This window comes from Microtus oregoni, unplaced genomic scaffold (assembly GCF_018167655.1).
Source record: "Microtus oregoni isolate MIOR12 unplaced genomic scaffold, Mior012 000003F_ref0000135, whole genome shotgun sequence".
NCBI classification, from domain to species: Eukaryota; Metazoa; Chordata; class Mammalia; order Rodentia; family Cricetidae; genus Microtus; species Microtus oregoni.
Window position 1 is genome coordinate 7,251,247 of NW_024543062.1, and position 17,485 is coordinate 7,268,731.

The 17,485-nt window shown below is 52.3% G+C and overlaps 1 protein-coding gene across 1 annotated transcript; it reads right to left on the bottom strand.

The window, feature by feature from the left end:
• Window positions 1-340: 340 nt before the first annotated feature.
• Myl10 (myosin light chain 10) lies at window positions 341-8,386 on the bottom strand. The gene is made up of 6 exons (XM_041648938.1): window positions 8,336-8,386; window positions 7,425-7,587; window positions 6,478-6,582; window positions 3,059-3,137; window positions 539-587; window positions 341-439 (listed from the first exon to the last, which is right to left on the bottom strand). Exons 1-6 carry the CDS (start codon window positions 8,369-8,371, stop codon window positions 341-343), a joined length of 531 nt encoding a protein of 176 aa, XP_041504872.1. The 5' UTR covers window positions 8,372-8,386.
• Window positions 8,387-17,485: the final 9,099 nt, after the last annotated feature.

Consider the following 17,485-nt stretch of genomic DNA (forward strand, 5'->3'; position numbering starts at 1 on the left):
CTCATCAATGAAGACAATGCCCTATGGGCCAGATGGGGGCATTAAGACCATCCATTACTTCTAAACCCAGCTCATCAGGAACAGCTGAGCAGAAATAGAGGCCCAAACGTTTTGGAAAAACTAGCAAGGAGGGGAATGTTTCATTGTCTTCCCGACCAGAGCACTAACCACGCAAACATCACCCAGATGGATGTCTCTGTGATATTTATTCCCACTTCAGCCCTGGGTTCTGGGGGTGATGGAGACTGTTTTCCCTTCACACACTAGCAACGGGAGCCATGTGCTGGTCCCCCCACCCAGCCAATCTTGGCTGACTCCAGGTATGGAGGAGGGGCTTCTTCTAGTCCTTCTCCTCGCCGTGTGTGATGACATAGCACAGATTCCTGTAGTCTAAGTTGCCACAGACATCGGGTGGGAAAGCTGCAAACATCTGCTTGACCTGGGAGAGGGAGCAGAGGGTCAGGTTAGATGGGGGAGGTGGAAGAAAGAGGAATCAGAGCAGGAAATCTATAGGAATCCCCTCAAAGCCCACACATACCTCCTCCTCACTGAAGCGGTCAGCCTGGGTCATGAGCTTTTCCTTAATGCTGGTGGTGGAGAGAAGCCATCAGGTCTTGTGGAAGAGCTGCCCGGTGGCCACGTGGCCACAAGGTTCCTAGGGGAGCTCTGGCCTGGGGGACCCCAGCCTAGGGCTGATTCTCCAAGCCCCAAAGCAACTCTTTAAGTCCTAACTGCTTCTCTGGCAACCTGTACTCTTCTAGCAACCATGGGGGACAGAATGAAATCATTTTGAGACTCCAACATGACCTGAAGGCCACTGAAATGCCCAGGGTTTGCTAACCATCAACCTAGACTGCTGGGGGGGTGGGCGCAGACTCCTTTGTCTTTTATCAAGGGATGGAACCCAGGACCTGGGCCATGTTAGGGGAATGCTCTACTGCCCCTTACTGGGGGATTCTAGGCAGGTACTCTACCACTGAACCACATTCCAGCCCCTCACTGAATCACTCAAGGTAGATACTCTACCCTCAAATTATGTCCCTAGTCTTCTTTACTTTGTCTTTCTTCTTTTCTCTTCTTTCTTTTTCTTTCTTTGCTTTCTGTTGTTGTTTTTGCTGTTAGTTTCAATAAAGGATTTCTCTGTGTAGCCCTGGACGTACTAGAACTCACTCTGTAGACAAGGCTGGCTTCAAACTCTGAGATCTGCCTATCTCTGCCTCCCGAGTGCTGGGATTAAAGGCTTGCACTACCACCACCTGGTTTCTCTTTACTTTCTGTTTTGAGACGACTCACTAAGTTTCCCAGGCTGGTCTTGAACTCATTCTGTGACTCTGTCTGGCCCTGCCTCTCCTACCTCAGAGTAGCTGGGACGACCAGCCTGGCCCCACCTTGGCTTCTCCTTGGTGCCTCTTCCAACTTGTTTTGGCTGTCAGCCGACCAGCATTTCCCAGACTACGTCACACTGTACAAGAGCATCACGGGAAGTTGCAGCCCAGTCTTCCCATGGGTCTCTTTAGAACTTGATTCCTCGGCTACTAGTGCAAGAATCCCCTTTATCTAGGGAAAACCGAAGCTTGGGAGGGCTTCTAATCTGCCTGCCATCCCAGAGGGAGGATGTGTCAGGGTTGGGGCTGTCTCCTTGGGATCCAGGGGGGAAATTACTGGAGGTGGGGCCAGCACTCAGTTCTGCATGAGAACTGGGAAGGGGCCTGCAAGCTTCAGGAGGCTCTGTGGGCAAGCATGGGATCAGAGAGCTCAGCAGAGCCTCTGCTCTCAGGACATGCTCCGGCGCCGGCGGTGGCAGGCCTGCCTGGTTAGGGAGCAACACACATTTTCCATTGTTTGTTACTATGGGACAGTCACAGTTTCCAGGTTGCCAAAGCTATGGACTCTGCAGAGACTCTGTTTCAACCAGATCCACTTCTGTGGCCTGTCTGGCCAGCAGCCCTGTGTTCTATGTCCCCACAGACCAGGACTGTCCCTTCCATTGCCAGAATGAGTGCCCCTTCCTCTCGCCCACCTCAGTGCTATCTTCATATTCCTGGGAGTCCCAGTCATGCCAAGGGTTTTTCCTGGCTCCTCTAGAGTCAAGAATGAGCCACAGATCTCAAAGATAGGGTTTTGGTTTGATGTGCCCTTGGTAGTCCTTCTGCACTCCAGGAAGCCTGACTCAGAGCCTCAGCAGACAGTATATAAGAAGGGACATGCACATGTGTCTCCACCAGACTTTATCCGCCCTCTCCTCCACCCTGCTGGGGGAAGCTCCTGTGGACGGCCAGACCCATCAACACCTGAACTCCTAAAGAATGGCTGTCACTGGGTACCCATCTATCCTGGCTAAGGAGGGGCCATCTCACCAGCCAGGTTTGGAAGGGACAGCTTGGAGGTTAACCCAGTTTCCAGGGAGCCTGACCTTGGCTCTTTGTGCCTCCTGTGTGCATATGGCACAGGCCACCACAGCAGAACCCATCTCTGTGATGGCAGCCCGATGGCCTGCAGAACAGCTTCCCATGGACACTTTTTACTTAGGCATCCCAAGCTGAGCTGGGCACTGATGTCCCCATCTGGCACTGTCCTCTCCTCGAGCTCGGTGTTCTACTGGCCCTGGCTTCCGGATCTTTGCTGGCCAGTCCTTCCCACTCCACCCCCATACCCACGGGCCATAGACCCCACTCTGCTTCTTCCAGGCTCCAGGCTACTCCTCTCCCCCCGCCCCCAGGCCAGTTTAGTAGTCCAAGCACACTAAGCCGGGAATCACGCTCTGTTCTCACATCTGAAATGCCATTCCTGCCCTACACTGGACAACCTGTACGCATCCTTCAAGGCCCCCCACCCTTCTCCATCCCCAACACTCAGAAGCACTCCTCGGCCCATGCCACACTGCCCATCCACTCACACACAGAGAGAGGGGGGCACCAAGGCCTGGGAGGGAGGGAGCTGTGCTGGCCTGGCTGTGGCCTCTAGCCACTGGATGGATGTTAACCCTGCTCAGGGGAGTGCTGAGGGGGAAAGAGGCAGGCCTGACATCCACTCTGGCGTGCCTCAGCTGAGAACTTACAAGTCAGCCTTGACAAAGCCTTTTCCTTCCGTGTCAAACACTTTGAAGGCATGCAGTATGGTCTCTTCCGGGTCCGTGCCTAGAGATCGCAGATACAGGACAGGGAGAACAAAAGGGTAGTGAGGACCTCTCAGAGGTGGTGCCAAGCTGAGCAGGAAAAAGGGGCAACTACCCCAACTTCCACTGAGCCACACCCATAGCTCCTCGCTGGGCGGTTCTAGGCAGCAGCTCTATCACGGAGCCACACCCCACAGACTCTGAATTATTTATTTCAGTAACAATTTCCTTCAAAGCTGCAGAAGTGGCACAAGAGGAACTATTCCGACTGCATTGTCACCCAGCCCGTGGCCCACCTCTCTACCTAGGGTGACCTGATCTTGAAGACCTAACCAATGAAGTCCAACCTCAGCCCCATGATCAGAGGTCTTTTCCCTTCACTTACAGCCTCTGTGCACAATTTGAGTCAAGAATGAATCTCTCGGTTGCTGCTTCCTCACCCCCAGACCTCAGTGGTCATTCAATCATATCAGCTCTGAGACCTTGGACAAGTCACCTGACCTCCCTGAGCTTCAGTTTCTTCATCTGTGAAATGGGGGCCACTGTCAGGAGAGTGAAGAGCACAGCGAATGCTCCGTTGGGGAATCTATGTGCAATGGAACAGGCTGTTTGCAACTAAATGTACGCAGTGCACCTAGGTTTCTGTAAAACTGCCAGGCTCTTCGAACAGTTTCTATTGTACCACATTTGTGGCTTTGAAGAAAGTTGTTACCAAAATAAATGAATCTGAGGCTGGTGGCATGGTTTGGTGGTAGAGTCCCTGCCTAGAGTCCCCCAATGAGGGGCTGGGGTGTGGCTCAGTGGTAGAGCCCCTGCCTAGAATCCCCCAGTGAGGGGCTGCAGTGTGGCTCAGTGTCTACCCGGATGGAAGCAGGTGCCCTGAAATCCTTGGTCAGGCCTTTATCCTAATCATGCTGGCCCACACCTGACTCAGAGTTGAACCTGGAAAGCCCTTCCCTCCATCAAGGCCCTGCACTGCCAAGAGGTCAAAGGTCTGTTTGCCACACTATGTACAGGACCAGCTGGCTGATAGCTGCTAATGGCCTGGAATTTTATTTTGTTTTGCTCTGCTGGTGTTTTTTGTTGTGGTGGAGTTTTTGTTTTGTTTTGTTTTGTTTTTGACTACATGCCATCTAGCCCAGGCTGGTCTAGAACGTGCTGTATAGCTGAAATTGGCTTTGAACTCCTGATGCTCCTGCTTCCCTCCTCCCAAGTACTGGGATTACAGGTATGTGCCACCACACAGCTTAGCAGATAGACTTTAATAAAGTCAATGAATCAGAGCTACCAATCCATCCCTGCTCTAATCCCAGCTCTAGGCCTGGGCTTCACCACATGGACATAGAGCTGTCTAGGTCTCCCCATCAGACTGGGGCGGAGCCCACTTATTTCCCCCATCAGAATGAGTCAGGTCTGCCTGTGTCTCCTCCATTAGACTAAGTCAGGGCTCTGTGCCTCCCTCATCAGACTACATGAGGGACCTGTGTCTCTCTCCTGTAAGAATATGCCAGGCCGATGAGTGTGTCCCCTATCAGAATGGGTCAGAGCCTTGTGTGTCTTCTCTATCAAGCTGTCTCCTGGGAATAAGGGCTTCGTCCCCTCTGAATAATAACTAGAGCCAGTGAGTCCATCTCAGGTGGGCTTAGCAGCAGAGTTGAGGATAGCTTGAAGGTGGAGAGGCTAAAGGTGCAGGGATGCTGATAGGGGCTGGATGGAGCCCCAGCCTCCAAGGCCACCGCTTCCCAATTCTATCAATTAGCTAAACCCCGTGTCCCTCTAAAGAGTCTGGGAAGTTGGAACAGGTCCACAGTTGGCTCCCATCATCTTCCTGGGGATCAAGTGTTGAATCTTGTTAGCTCTGGCCTGGCTGTGGGACGCTCACCTCAGTCAGCCACTCCCTGCCTTGTCCCCAAAGAGGGCCTCTGCTCTGAAACCTGGGAGACCCATAAAAAGCCCTGTGTGGTGGCTCCCTGCCATTGTGGGCAGTCAAAGGACCGTCTCCTTGTCTCAATTAACGACTGCGGCTGCGATGGTGCCCGTCCCAGCCCACTGCCCTCCCTGCTGCCAGCCTCTCACGCAGCCCTAGACAAGTTTGCATGACAGGCCCAGCTGGAGCCCCAGGCCCGGAACCCCAGCAAAGATGAGAACAAGATGCAGTTCGAGGTCCCCAGCGGGGCTTCGGTCGTCACTCTGACTTAGCCACAGACTAAGTGAGCCTCGTGCTTCAATCTCTTGTCTGTAAAACAGGTCATCACAGCTGAAAGTGGTGCCCCTTTCTGTGAGCACCCAAAAGAGGCCATAAATGAACTATTGTTCATCTCCAACACACAGGTCACCCAGGGCTAGAGACACCATCCTCCGGCTCTCCCACTGAGCCACACCCCGCCCCTCACTGGGGGATTCTAGGCAGGGGCTCTATCACTGAGCCACACCCCAGCCCCTCACTGGGGGATTCTAGGCAGGGGCTCTACACCTGAACCACACCCCAGCCCCTCACTGGGGGATTCTAGGCAGGGGCTCTACCACTGAGCCACACCCCAGCCCCTCACTGGGGGATTCTAGGCAGGGGCTCTACACCTGAACCACACCCCAGCCCTGAGTGAATATGCTAGGCAAGGGCTCTACTAAAATACAGAACACAAATTAGCCCACTCATTCTCACTGCCTCACTCTGTGAGGGAGGCCAGATCTTATTGCTAAAGTTTAGGGGCAGCCATAGCCCAGGGTGCCCCATTCCACCACAGAACCCCCGAGCTCAGGGATGTGTTTGCAGGGGAGTTCCCAGAGCCAAAGAGAGGAGGATCAGAGATGACCCATCTTCTATCCTCAGACCTGGAGCTGTGTCTCAGGAATATGGAGCAGTTATAACTGGATCTATTCAACTTTTCTTTTGCTGGGGCAACAGGGGCAGCCATCACAAACTCAGTGAACATCCTCCCACTCCTCAGCACTGAGAAGAGCTCCCTACTTCTCTCCGTGGAGACCACAGTGACTCCAGAACAGAACAAGACAAGCCTAGCAGTGGGGTCAGCCACAAGTTGATCCCAGGTGGGGCAGGATTAGAACAGGAGGATGACAAAGCTGACAGGTAGAAAGGGGAACTTGGAGTAGAAGTGGGTGGGTGGGTATTGTCCTGACTTGGGCAGAAGGATCACAAGGGAGGGGTCAATCACAGCGCTCTCCACTGTGTACACAGAGGTGGAAATTGAGGCAGGATCTGGGCCAATGTGTACAGCCAGGGGATAGTATCTGGGAATCTTACCATGTTTCCATCCGTGGTTATATAACATAAGGGCCAAGCAGGTGGGTGTATCTATTTCCCGCTCCCAGCCCTCCCCTGGGCCCACAAAATCCTCACTCACCCTTGAGTTTCTCCCCAAACATGGTCAGGAAAACTGTGAAGTTGATGGGCCCTGGAGCTTCCTTCACCATGGCTTCCAGCTCCTCATTCTTGACATTTATGCGACCTGGAGAGGGAGAGGGGACGAGTTCAAGGACAGCCTCAGTGTCTCCTGCTTCTACTGCTCCACCCACCTCCAGCGGGCACTGTCTATCTACTAGGGAAACTTCAGGGAGAACACTGGAGTCTACAGGCTGCTGCTTCCACCCTCGCCCCCCTTTCTGTCCGTCCATCCATCCATCTGTCCATCCATTATTCCATCCATCCACCCATCCATCCATCCATCTTCCTAGAAAGCAGAGCCATCGTCCATCCATCCATCCATCCGTCCATCCATCCATCTTCCCAGAAAGCAGAGCGAGCCACTCTGCAGCTCCCTTTCACAGACTAGCACAACAACAACAAATGAACAGACAAGCAAACTGAGGCTGGAAGAAGTAGAAGTGGGAGTGTGTAGGGAGCCTCAGGTCTCATGCATTCCTGGACATGGGAACCGTTGATTCTGCATGGTCCCAGTGGGCACTCAGGTTCCCAGGACCTCAAAACTCCACCCATATTGGTACCTTAGTTAATCAGCTCCAGGTTTTCCCCAACCCCAGCTTTCTACTATTTTATTTTGAGTCAGTGTTTGGCCAAGTAGTCCAGGCTACCCGTGAACCCGAACTCCACCTGCCTTGGTGTGCGAGTTTTGGGCTTACAGGCACGTACTACCGCAGCCTTATGACCTCTCAGTGCCCCAGGGCCTTTGCACACTGTCAAAAACTATCTCATGATGTTCTCCCTAGCCACCAAGATCTCCTGCCCCATAGAAACCTTCCCCTCCACTGTGCCCCTCTCTGTGGCTGCTTTGGCCATTAGCTCCCTCTCAAACCCAAGGTCCCAAACTGCCTCAGCTTCCGCTTTACCCACCCAGTGCGGCGAAGGTGTCCCTCAGGTCCTCCTTGTCAATGAAGCCATCCCGGTTCTGGTCCATGATAGTGAAGGCCTGATGAAGACACGGACCATGAGCCACCAGGGCCGACCCAGACCAGCCGGTCCCACCCCCTCTCTCCAGAGTGTCCTTGGCTGTCCACTACAGGAGGACTCTCAATGAGGAGCCCCAGCTTCTCAGAGCTCCAACCTAGTTTGTGCACACAGCATCCTGGGAACTGTAGTCCACCCTCTCTCAGCCTCTACCCTAAGTGGTCTGGGACTCCACACTCCTTGTCTCGTTTCAAGAACACAGTGACTCAGAGAGGGAAACTGAGGCTCAGCGAGGGAGACTGAAGCTTGGGGAGGGAAATTGAGGCTCAGAAAAGGAAGGTAGAGAGCAGCGAGCCACCTCCGCAGGCGTAAAGGCAGCCACGAAGACCTTGAAGAATGATAACAGTGTGGGCAGTCACTGTGGACAACCTCTGAGAATCCCGGTAATCCTCTGTGATGGTTCGTCTGTTTTTGACAACTTGACTAGATTTAGGATCACCATGGAAACACCTCTGGGCGCATCTGTGAGGGGTTTTCTAGACTGGGTTAACTCAGGAGGGAAAACCCACCTTAAGTGAGGACAGCACCTTCTCATGGGCCGGCAGGGTTTCTCACTGAATGAAAAGGAGAAGCAAGCAGGGCGCCAGCCTTCATCTCTCTCTGCTTTTTGACTGAACGCTGTGTGAGCAGCTAACATTCCTGCCGCCACACCTTCCCCAACCCTGACAGACAGTACACTCAGACTGTGAGCAGGAGCTAGCCCTTACTTCCTTGAGTTGCTTTTTCCAGGCATGTCGTGGCTGGAGAAAGAAAGTAGCGAATACAGGTGCCCAATGTCCCCAGGGCCACTGACCAACCTCTTTAAACTCCTGAATCTGGGACTGGTCGAACATCGAGAAGACATTGGAACTGGCTGTGCCTTCTGCTCTCTTCCGGGCTCTTCTGGGTGCCTGTGGAGAAGAGGTGAATCCTTGTGGCCATTGCTTCCTCCAGAGGTCAGCAGTCATCAGTGCCAGGCCATGGGTCCAGGAACACCATGGTCCAGGTACCATCATCTTTCTTCCCTGTACACACAGCAGCCGGCTGGAGCGGTGGACCGAGTTTCACAATTAGTTGTGACAGCTAAGACTGTCAACCCGACAGGGCCTAGGGCCACTATGGAGACAAACCCTGGGCATGTCTGTGAGGAAGTTTTTAGACTAGTTAATGGAGGTGAGAAGCCCCACCCTAAATGTGGGTGGCATCATCCCACGGCCTGGGGTCCTGAACTGAGGACCAGCGTTCACCTGTCTGCTTTCTGACTGCAGATGCAGCGCTGCCTCATGCTCCTGTTGCTATGACAACCCCACCTAGTGACAGACTGTGTCCTCAAACTGGGAGCCAAAAAATCCTGCCTCCTTTAGCTTGCTTTTGTCACGAGTACAAGCTCAGGCAAGAAGTCTACGGAGTGTCCACTGAGCAGGGTGGGGCCACTGCTCCTCACCCAGTCACCCACCCCTGTCCAGGCTGCCAAAGGAGGCAGATGCAAATGAGCACTTTCTATCTTCAGACCTTCTGTGGAGTTTCCTGAGCTCACTCCCATAACCCCCGACTCTGCTGGAATCTGGCCTTGTCTAGTCGTAAAAACTTCCAGGATATTCTCAGCACACTGTCTAGGCTCTTGGTCCTGCAAGATTCATCCTGGACAGGATCTCACAGCTCCCCAGCCACTCACCTGGGTCCTTTCCCCACCCCAAACCCACTTTGAGACGCCTTCTAACCCCAACCTCTGCTCCTGTCACCCCAGAATGGGATGTGTACGTGTGATGTGTGTGGGCACGTGCCATAGTGTGTGTGTATGTGGAGGTCAGAGGTCAGCTTTCAGGAATCAGCGCTCTCTCTTCTTCCACTGTGTGGGCACCAGGACCATCAGGGTCATCAGACTTGGCAGCAAGCACCTTTTACTTGCCAAGCCGCCTCTCAATTATATTTTTGAGACGAGATTGCTCATTGGCCAGAGTTTACCTACTCAGCCAGGGTGGCTGGTCTTTGAGCCCCAAGGATCCACCATCTCTGTCTCCCCAGTGTTGTTACCTCTCTCCAGCGCCGGGATTGTGAACCCATGTCATCGCATCCAACATTTTCTTTTCCACCTGGGTTCTGGGGGTCAAACTCAGGACCTCATGTTCACAGAGCAAGCACACTACCAACACAGTTCTCCCCAGCCCCTGACCCCTGATGTCAGAGAGGAACACGGGTCTGGGTGCCACCCCTCCCCCAGCAGCCCACTCCTCCTCTAAGCATTATTTATCCACCTAGCTGGGGTTTCTCCAGCTTCCCTTCTGCCCCCCTAGCACCTGTGTGGTCTCCCAGCTCCACTCTGGGCACAAGTCAGGAGCAACAACCCAGTGGCTTATAATCAGCTTTTACTGGGTGCTAATCTTGAATAATCCTTTGAAAGAGGGGGTGCCTGGCAAAGAGGCCACACGTGGGATGCTGTAAGCCTAGGAAATAATTATAAATTCCTTCAGATATCATAAAGAAAAGAACTCCCCTGCGGAGTTCATCTCACATAATTACATATACATTTCCCTCTGATTAATAAAATATGATCACTTCCGTCAGCAGGACATTCTACTCATCCTCAGGACTGCGAGCCACCTCCCGGACACACAGACATACAGAGAAACACAGACACACAGACATACAGAGACACACACACAGGTACACACACCTAGTTACATACACAAAGAAACAGAGAGAGAAAGAGAGAAGGACACAGACACACAGACACACATACACACAGAGAGACACAGACACACAGACATACAGAGACACACACACAGGCACACACACACAGGCACATACACAAAGAAACAGAGACAGACAGAGAAGGACACAGACACACACACACAAAGACACACACACAGATACACAGACATACACAAACACAGACACACACAGAGACATAGACACACACAGACACACACAGAGACATAGACACACAGACACACACAGGCACACACACAAAGACACACACAGAGACACACAGACACACACAGAGACACACACAGACACACACACCTCTCTATGCCTTCTCCACCCTGGCCTTCCAAGTCCACCTGGTCACAGACCCTCCTGGGGCCTAGAGCTCTGCAAGGCAAAGCTTCTTTTATCTGGCTTTGGAAGTTTAAGTTCATATACACCTTTGAAAGTTTACGCTCGAAGGGAACATTCCCAAGAAGAAGGGGTCACCCAGACCTTAGTTAACATGGCTGGGGCAATGGGTTAGTGGGTAAGCGTGCTTCCTGGAGATGCAGGAAGACCTGAGTTTCAAATCCTCCCAACTCACATGGAAAGCCAGGTGCATTTGACCACACACTTGGAACTCCAATGCTAGGGGAGGCGGAGACAAGAGACTGCTGAGGCTAGATGAACTCGAGGTTCAGTGAGAGGCCCTGTCTCAAGGGAATGTGGTGGAGAGGGACAGAACGGGACACCTGATGTCCTCTCTGCACATGCGCACAGGTGCACTGGCGTACATAAGACACTTACATTCTGTAAGTCTCCGCTTCCCTTCTTTTATTAACTTTTTTTTTATTTACACAGAGTCTCATGAAGCCCAGGCTGGCTTCAAACTCATCATGTAGCAAAAGATGACCTTGAAGTTCTGATCCTTACGTCTCCACCGCCCAAGTGCTGGGATGACAGGCATGTGTCACCGTGCCCAGTTGGTGTGGTGCTGAGGATGGAGCACAAAACCTCATGGATGCTGAACAAGGGCTCTGCTGACTAAGCCACACTCCCCAGAATGCCTTTACTTATAAAACTAAGAACAATGCCAACCTCAAAACATCAGAATGATTATAAGACACCTGCCAACCTCCAGTCAAAGCCTGGGTCTAGTCTCCAGGACCCTGAGAGGAATCAACCCCCTTTCTTGTCTCCAAAGAGCTTATAGTCCCATAGGAGGTAGGCCATTAATAAGAGGTGATAGAAAGAAGGACAGATGCTGAGTCACAGGGGCAGGGGACAGCCACAGGGCCTGAGAGAGACCTACACCTCCAGCCCACTGCAATCTGAGCCTCTGCCCAGCAGACAGCAGGAACCCTACAGTCTATGAAGCCAGTAAGACCAGGGCACTGATCCCTGTCCACATTCCTCTTCCTTATCCCCCAACTTCCATCCTTGTGGAATTAAAGAACATCACCAAGTCAGAACCACCGTGGATGAGATGCTGGGAAACAGCTAGCTCTGAGGAGTGACTGTCTTGCATGCGTGAGAACCAGAAGCCATGCAGTGCTGGCAGAAAGGGAACAGGATCCTTTGACCTCATGGGGCAGCCATCCTCGCCCAATTGGTAATCTCCAGCTAAGAGTAAGAGACCCTGTCTCAAAAACAAGATGAATGAACCTAAGGAACAACACTGGAGGCGACTTCTGACCTTTACACATGGGTGCACGCACAGTTGCAAACATGAGAACACATGTAAACACACACCACATACAAAAGGAAGCCACACGGATGAGACTGAACACCCAAGCTACTGTCACCCAACAGAGGATCCGCCAAGTCTGAGGATCAAAGTCAGTCTGCCCGTAGCTGCCGGTTGAGGGAAGCACTGAAAGCAACAAGGTCAAAGTTGAAAAAGAAAAACTCAGAATTACACACAAAGTCAAGCTCCCAAGATGAGACTAGAGTTGAGCAAGGAGGCCAGGTCTGAGGTTGGGGCTGGAAGGGAAGCGGGAAGGGGACCAAAGCTGAGATGCTGAGCCCCATGGGGACTGTGCAGGGAAGGTGGTTCCAGCCTACCATGGTCTGGCGTGCTTTTGAGTGCTGCGGCAGATCTGGGGACAAGGCAACTCGGGGTGGCTCTTTAAATAGTGCACCTCCAAGCCAGGCACCATTCCAGTCCTAGACAACAGGTTGGAAGGTGACCAAGGACAAGATGAGGGGCATTCAAGCCAGGCATTTCCCCGGGGCTGTGGGGAGTGGGTGGCAGAGGCCACCAGTGTGGAGACTGTCTAAGCCATGGGGATCTCCAACATCACTAAGCCAACTGTTTTCTCTCACAGCAACAGACCATGGACCAGGAAGGGGACAGGTGGCCAAGGACATGAAGGATATGTCAATGCCAGGGACCAGTTGGACCCAGGAGGGTCAGAAGAGCTTCTGGAAGTATAGGCACTGCCCCAACTGGTACCAGACACTCACTCGTGAGCTTCAGGGTTCTGTGTGAGACACCATCCTCTGGGATGCTCAGCCCTCTCGTAGGGACAATGTGGGAGAGGTTGTGATGTTGCTACCTGTAGTATGGTCTGATGTGGTCCCCCAGGGTCCCACAACCTACATGACTACAGTAACCCTTTGGAATTCTAGGACCTCATACCCCCAAATCTACAGATACTCAAGTCCTTTATATAGAGGATGTGTTATTAGCATAGAAGCTAGGTGCTTCTGTGTGATATATTGATTGATTAATGTCTGGTGCTGGGGATCGAACTCACACGCTTCAGATGCAGGCAAAGATTTCCCTCCTGTTCACACCTTTTATCCTTGCCTAAAACTTCTGAGCACATTTGGTTGAATCTGCACATACAGAAAGGGTGGCTCCACGTTGCTCTGGGGCTTGAGGGCCATCCTCATCCACCCCGGCGCAGGTCCCTCCCTCTTCAGAACCTGAAAATGTACGAAGTGAAGCTAGGAGGGCTAGTGCATGTCTGTGACTCCAGCACAGCGAGGTGAAGGCGGGAAGATCAAAAGTTTAAGGTTGTCATGGCTGTATTGCAAATCCAAGGCCAGTCTGGGCTACATGAGATCCTGTCCCAAAACAACGAAAGGGCAACTAGAAAGGTACCTCATCCCTGAAGCACTTGCGTAGAATCCCCCAGTGAGGGGCTGGGGTGTGGCTCAGTGGTAGAGCACCTGCCTAGAATCCCCCAGTGAGGGGCTGGGGGCATGGCTCAACGGTAGAAGACTTGCTTAGCATGTACTAGATTCAATCCTTAGTACAATGCACGTGCACACATGCATGTACACACACACACACACACACACACGCACACACACAGGGTGGGGCGAGGGCACAAAAGAAAACACACAGAGTAGTGTTGAGAAAGAACACTACTACAGAGAGAACAAAAGAAGCACGTAGTTGGCCCTGATGAGGGAGCATTACAAAGACTTATTCACACACGCATACAAACCCATCTCCCGGATGAGGATCTGTCCAAGAATTCTCCCCCTGAGCCAAGCAGAGCCCACACCTGCTGTCAGCAGCCTCCTCAGGTGTCCAGTGTGGCCCTGGTGGCCCCCGCTCAGTCTCAAAGGCAGCCCCACTCCAGCTAGCCGAGTTGGCTGCTGCGTGGGGAAACCACATGTGATCGGCTGCCAGGTCCCCAAGAGCTGGAGAGCTTAGCTGTCCCCGGAGCTGGCCTCAAGCCTGCAGGCCCTGGTACGGCTGATCCCTGCCTTGAGAAGAGAGAATATGATACTAATCAAATGAAGAGTGCCCTGATATTTATAAACCCGGAGGTCACACCGGGCTCTAAAACAGATCTTCGGAGACAGAGTTAATCCTTCTTTTCTTTTCTTTTTCTTTCTTTTCTTTCCTTCAACAGAGTCTCATTGTGTAGTTCTGGCTGTCCTGAAACTCACAACGTAGACCAGGCTGTCCATGAACTCATAGAGCACCAACTGCCTGCCTCTGTTTGCCAAATGCTAGGATTAAAGACAGGATTTATCCCATGCTTTTTCGGTCACAGTCCAGCTGGCCTTGGTGAGCTCCCAGTAGATCAGCTCCACTGTCTCAGTGGGTGGGTGCACGCCTCGTGGTCCCGACTTCTTTGCTCATGTTCTCCCTCCTTCTGCTCCTCATTGGGACCTTGGGAGCTCAGTCCAGTGCTCCAGTGTGGGTCTCTGTCTCTGTCTCCATCCATCACCAGATGAAGGTTCTATGGGATAAAACCGGACTCTCTGAACATGGCGAACAATGAGGGCTGATGAGACGCCAAGGACAATGGCACGGGGTTTTGATCCTACTTAATGTGCTGGCTTTGTGGAAGCCTAGCCAGTTTGGATGTTCACCTTCCTAGATATGGACGGAGGGGGGGAGGACCTAGGACTTACCACAGGGCAGGGAACCTGGACTGCTCTGTGGACTGGAGAGGGAGGGGGAGAGGAGTGGGGGGAGGGGTACAAGGGTGGGAGGAGGGGGAGAAGGGTGGGAGGAGGGGGAGGGAAATGGGAGGCTGGGAGGAGGTGGAAACTTGTTTTTTGTTTATGTTTTTTTTTCTTTTCTTAATAAAAAAATTATAAAAAAAAATAAATAAAAAGATTAAAACGAAAAAAAAAAAAAAAAAAGACAGGAGCTACCATACCCCATCAGAGTCAAACTTTAACCCACTCTCCAGGTGAGGAAATTGAGGGACCAGTGGGCTAAGTCACATATTCACATCCTTACAACTTGTATGGCTGGTAAGAGGAGGTGAGCTAAGGAGAGAGGCCCATTCAAACAGGTTCATAAAAAAACTTCTAGAAGATTCTAGCCATATAAACAACCCTCTCCTCATGCCTGTATTTTAATCTTCTGGGACTAAAGCAGATTCTGTTCACTTTCTATGGCGTTCCCCACCTCCAGCCCCTCACTGGGGTATTCTAGGCAAGGGCTCTACCACTGAGCCACACCCCAGCCCCTCACTGGGGGATTCTAGGCAAGGGCTCTACCACTGAGCCACACCCCAGCTCCTCACTGGGGGATTCTAGGCAGGGGCTCTACCACTGAGTCATGCTTCCATCCTTTTGTGGGGAGCTGTAGGCAGGTCCTCTCCTGCAGATTCACGCCCTCTCCCCTGGCTGGGATTCTAAGCAAGTGTTCTAATATTGAATCATATTTTCGTTCCTCGCTGGATTTTCACCTATACTGGCCAGGTCCTTCCATGGCCCCTTCAGAGAATCCCAGGCCCTCAGTAGGCTCGGCCCGCTGAAGGTGACCCTGGCTGTGGAAGTAGCCCTGGAATCTAAGCTTTGCCCACAATAGACTGATGGGTGGGTAGACAGGCCGCGTGACTGCAGCAGGTGCTGGTTCCTTTCTGGGGGCACACATGGCGCAGGTGGCTGCTCTCTGTGCCAGCTGCGGGGTACTGTCTTTCCTCGCCGGGCCATAAGCCTAACCCTGGTTCCTCTTGGCTCTGGGATCCATGAGGGGGACAATGACAGCATCTGGACTCTAACTTTGAAAAGCCCAGGACAGCTCTGAGCAAGCAGAATGATCACAGGCTGCCCATGGGAGTGCCATTGGGAATAACACCGGATCTCCATCCTAGCTGGAGCCCTGCAAATGCCAGAGAGTACAGTGAGGTGTCCGGGGATGTCTGCCTGGAAAGAGACAGATGTTGCTCAGACCACACCGAGGCCAGTTGGAACAGGTGATTCCTCCTTTCAACTCTTCCTCCATCCCTGCTCCCTTGTGCACGTGTGCGCACGCACATGTGTATGTGTGTGTGTGCACGCGTGCCTCTGTGTGTGTGTGTGTGTCTGTATACCAGACACCAGACATCAACTGTGAGGGTTCCTCAGGAGCTGGCCACCTATTATTTTTGAAACAGTCACACACTGGCCTTGAACTGGCCAACTGGACTAGGCAAGATGGCCAATGAGCCCAGAGAGCCTCTTGTCTCTGCTCGCCCAGACCTGGGCTTGCAAACACATGACCATACCTGCTTTTTCACATCAGTGCTGGGGATCCAACTGAAGTCTCCTGTTTGCTTAGCAAACACTGAATTATCTCCTAATTCCTTGCCATCAACAAGCTACCCTAGTCTCCCCACCCTCAACCTCAGCCAGCGCCCCCCATGCTAAAAATCTTCCTGCCATGCATGGTGGCACACACTGTCATGGCATTAGAAGACTGAGTTCAAGACCAGCTTAAGCTGCATAGTGGGTTCCATGCCAGGGCAGGCAAGTTAGTGAGATGTTGTCTCAAGGTGAAAAAAGAAAAGGAAGAATAGGAGAGGAGGGAAGAGAAGGGGAGGGGGAGAAGGACTGGGGATACAGCTCTGTAGCAGCATGCTGGGCTTCCAGGGCAATATTCACACACAGCCTTCCATATGCTAATTGTCCGGCAGACTTTCTGCTCTGCAAGATCCAATGAGCCTAAGGAACCCATCTGAGTCTGCCATTATTGGGGCCTCAGTGTGTGCAAAGCTGTTTGGAAGGTTGTGGAAGCACTGGGGTATGGAGCCTGGCTGCTGAGGGCAAAGCTAACTGTGCCAAGGACAGAAGGGAAGGAGGATGTTAACAGTTAAAGAGATCTCGCTTCTACTGAGCCACACCCCAGTGCCTCACTGGGGGATTCTAGGCAGGTGCTTTACCACTGAGCCACACCCCAACCCCTCACTGGGGGATTCTAGGCAGGGGCTCTACCACTGAGCCACGCCCTCAGCTTCCTTTTGTTACTGTTTACTTGTGTACTTACGTGGTTGGTGTCCTTTAACAGTCAATGTGGCACATCCTAGTCACAGTCGAGGAACTGCATAGATCAGATTGGATGTAGGGATTTGTCTTGACTATGAAATGATGTAGGAGCATCCAGCCCACTGCAGGTGGAACCATTTCCTGGGTAGGTGAACCTGGACTGTATAAGATCACTGGCTGAACATGAACCTGTGAGTTAGCAAGCAAGCATCCTTCTCCATGGTTTCCGCTTCAGTTTGCTGCCCTGACTTCCCTCGTTGATAAACTGTGACCTGGAAGTATAAGCCAAACAACCCCTTTCCTGCCCAAGTTGGTACCAGAAACTGAGAGGAAACCAGAACAGGCCCACAAGCCAAACTCATGTGGCTCAGGCTATCTTTGAACTTGCTTTGTAACCAAGGATGACTTGACCTCCTAACCTCTTGAGTGCTGGAATTACCTCACCCTATCTGGCTCTCTGATTCCTGTCTGGTGCCACGTGAGAGGATCCCCTTACAAGTTTCCACCTCATGAACAGGAGCCAGTCCGTGTACTGTGCCTTCCTGCCCTGATGG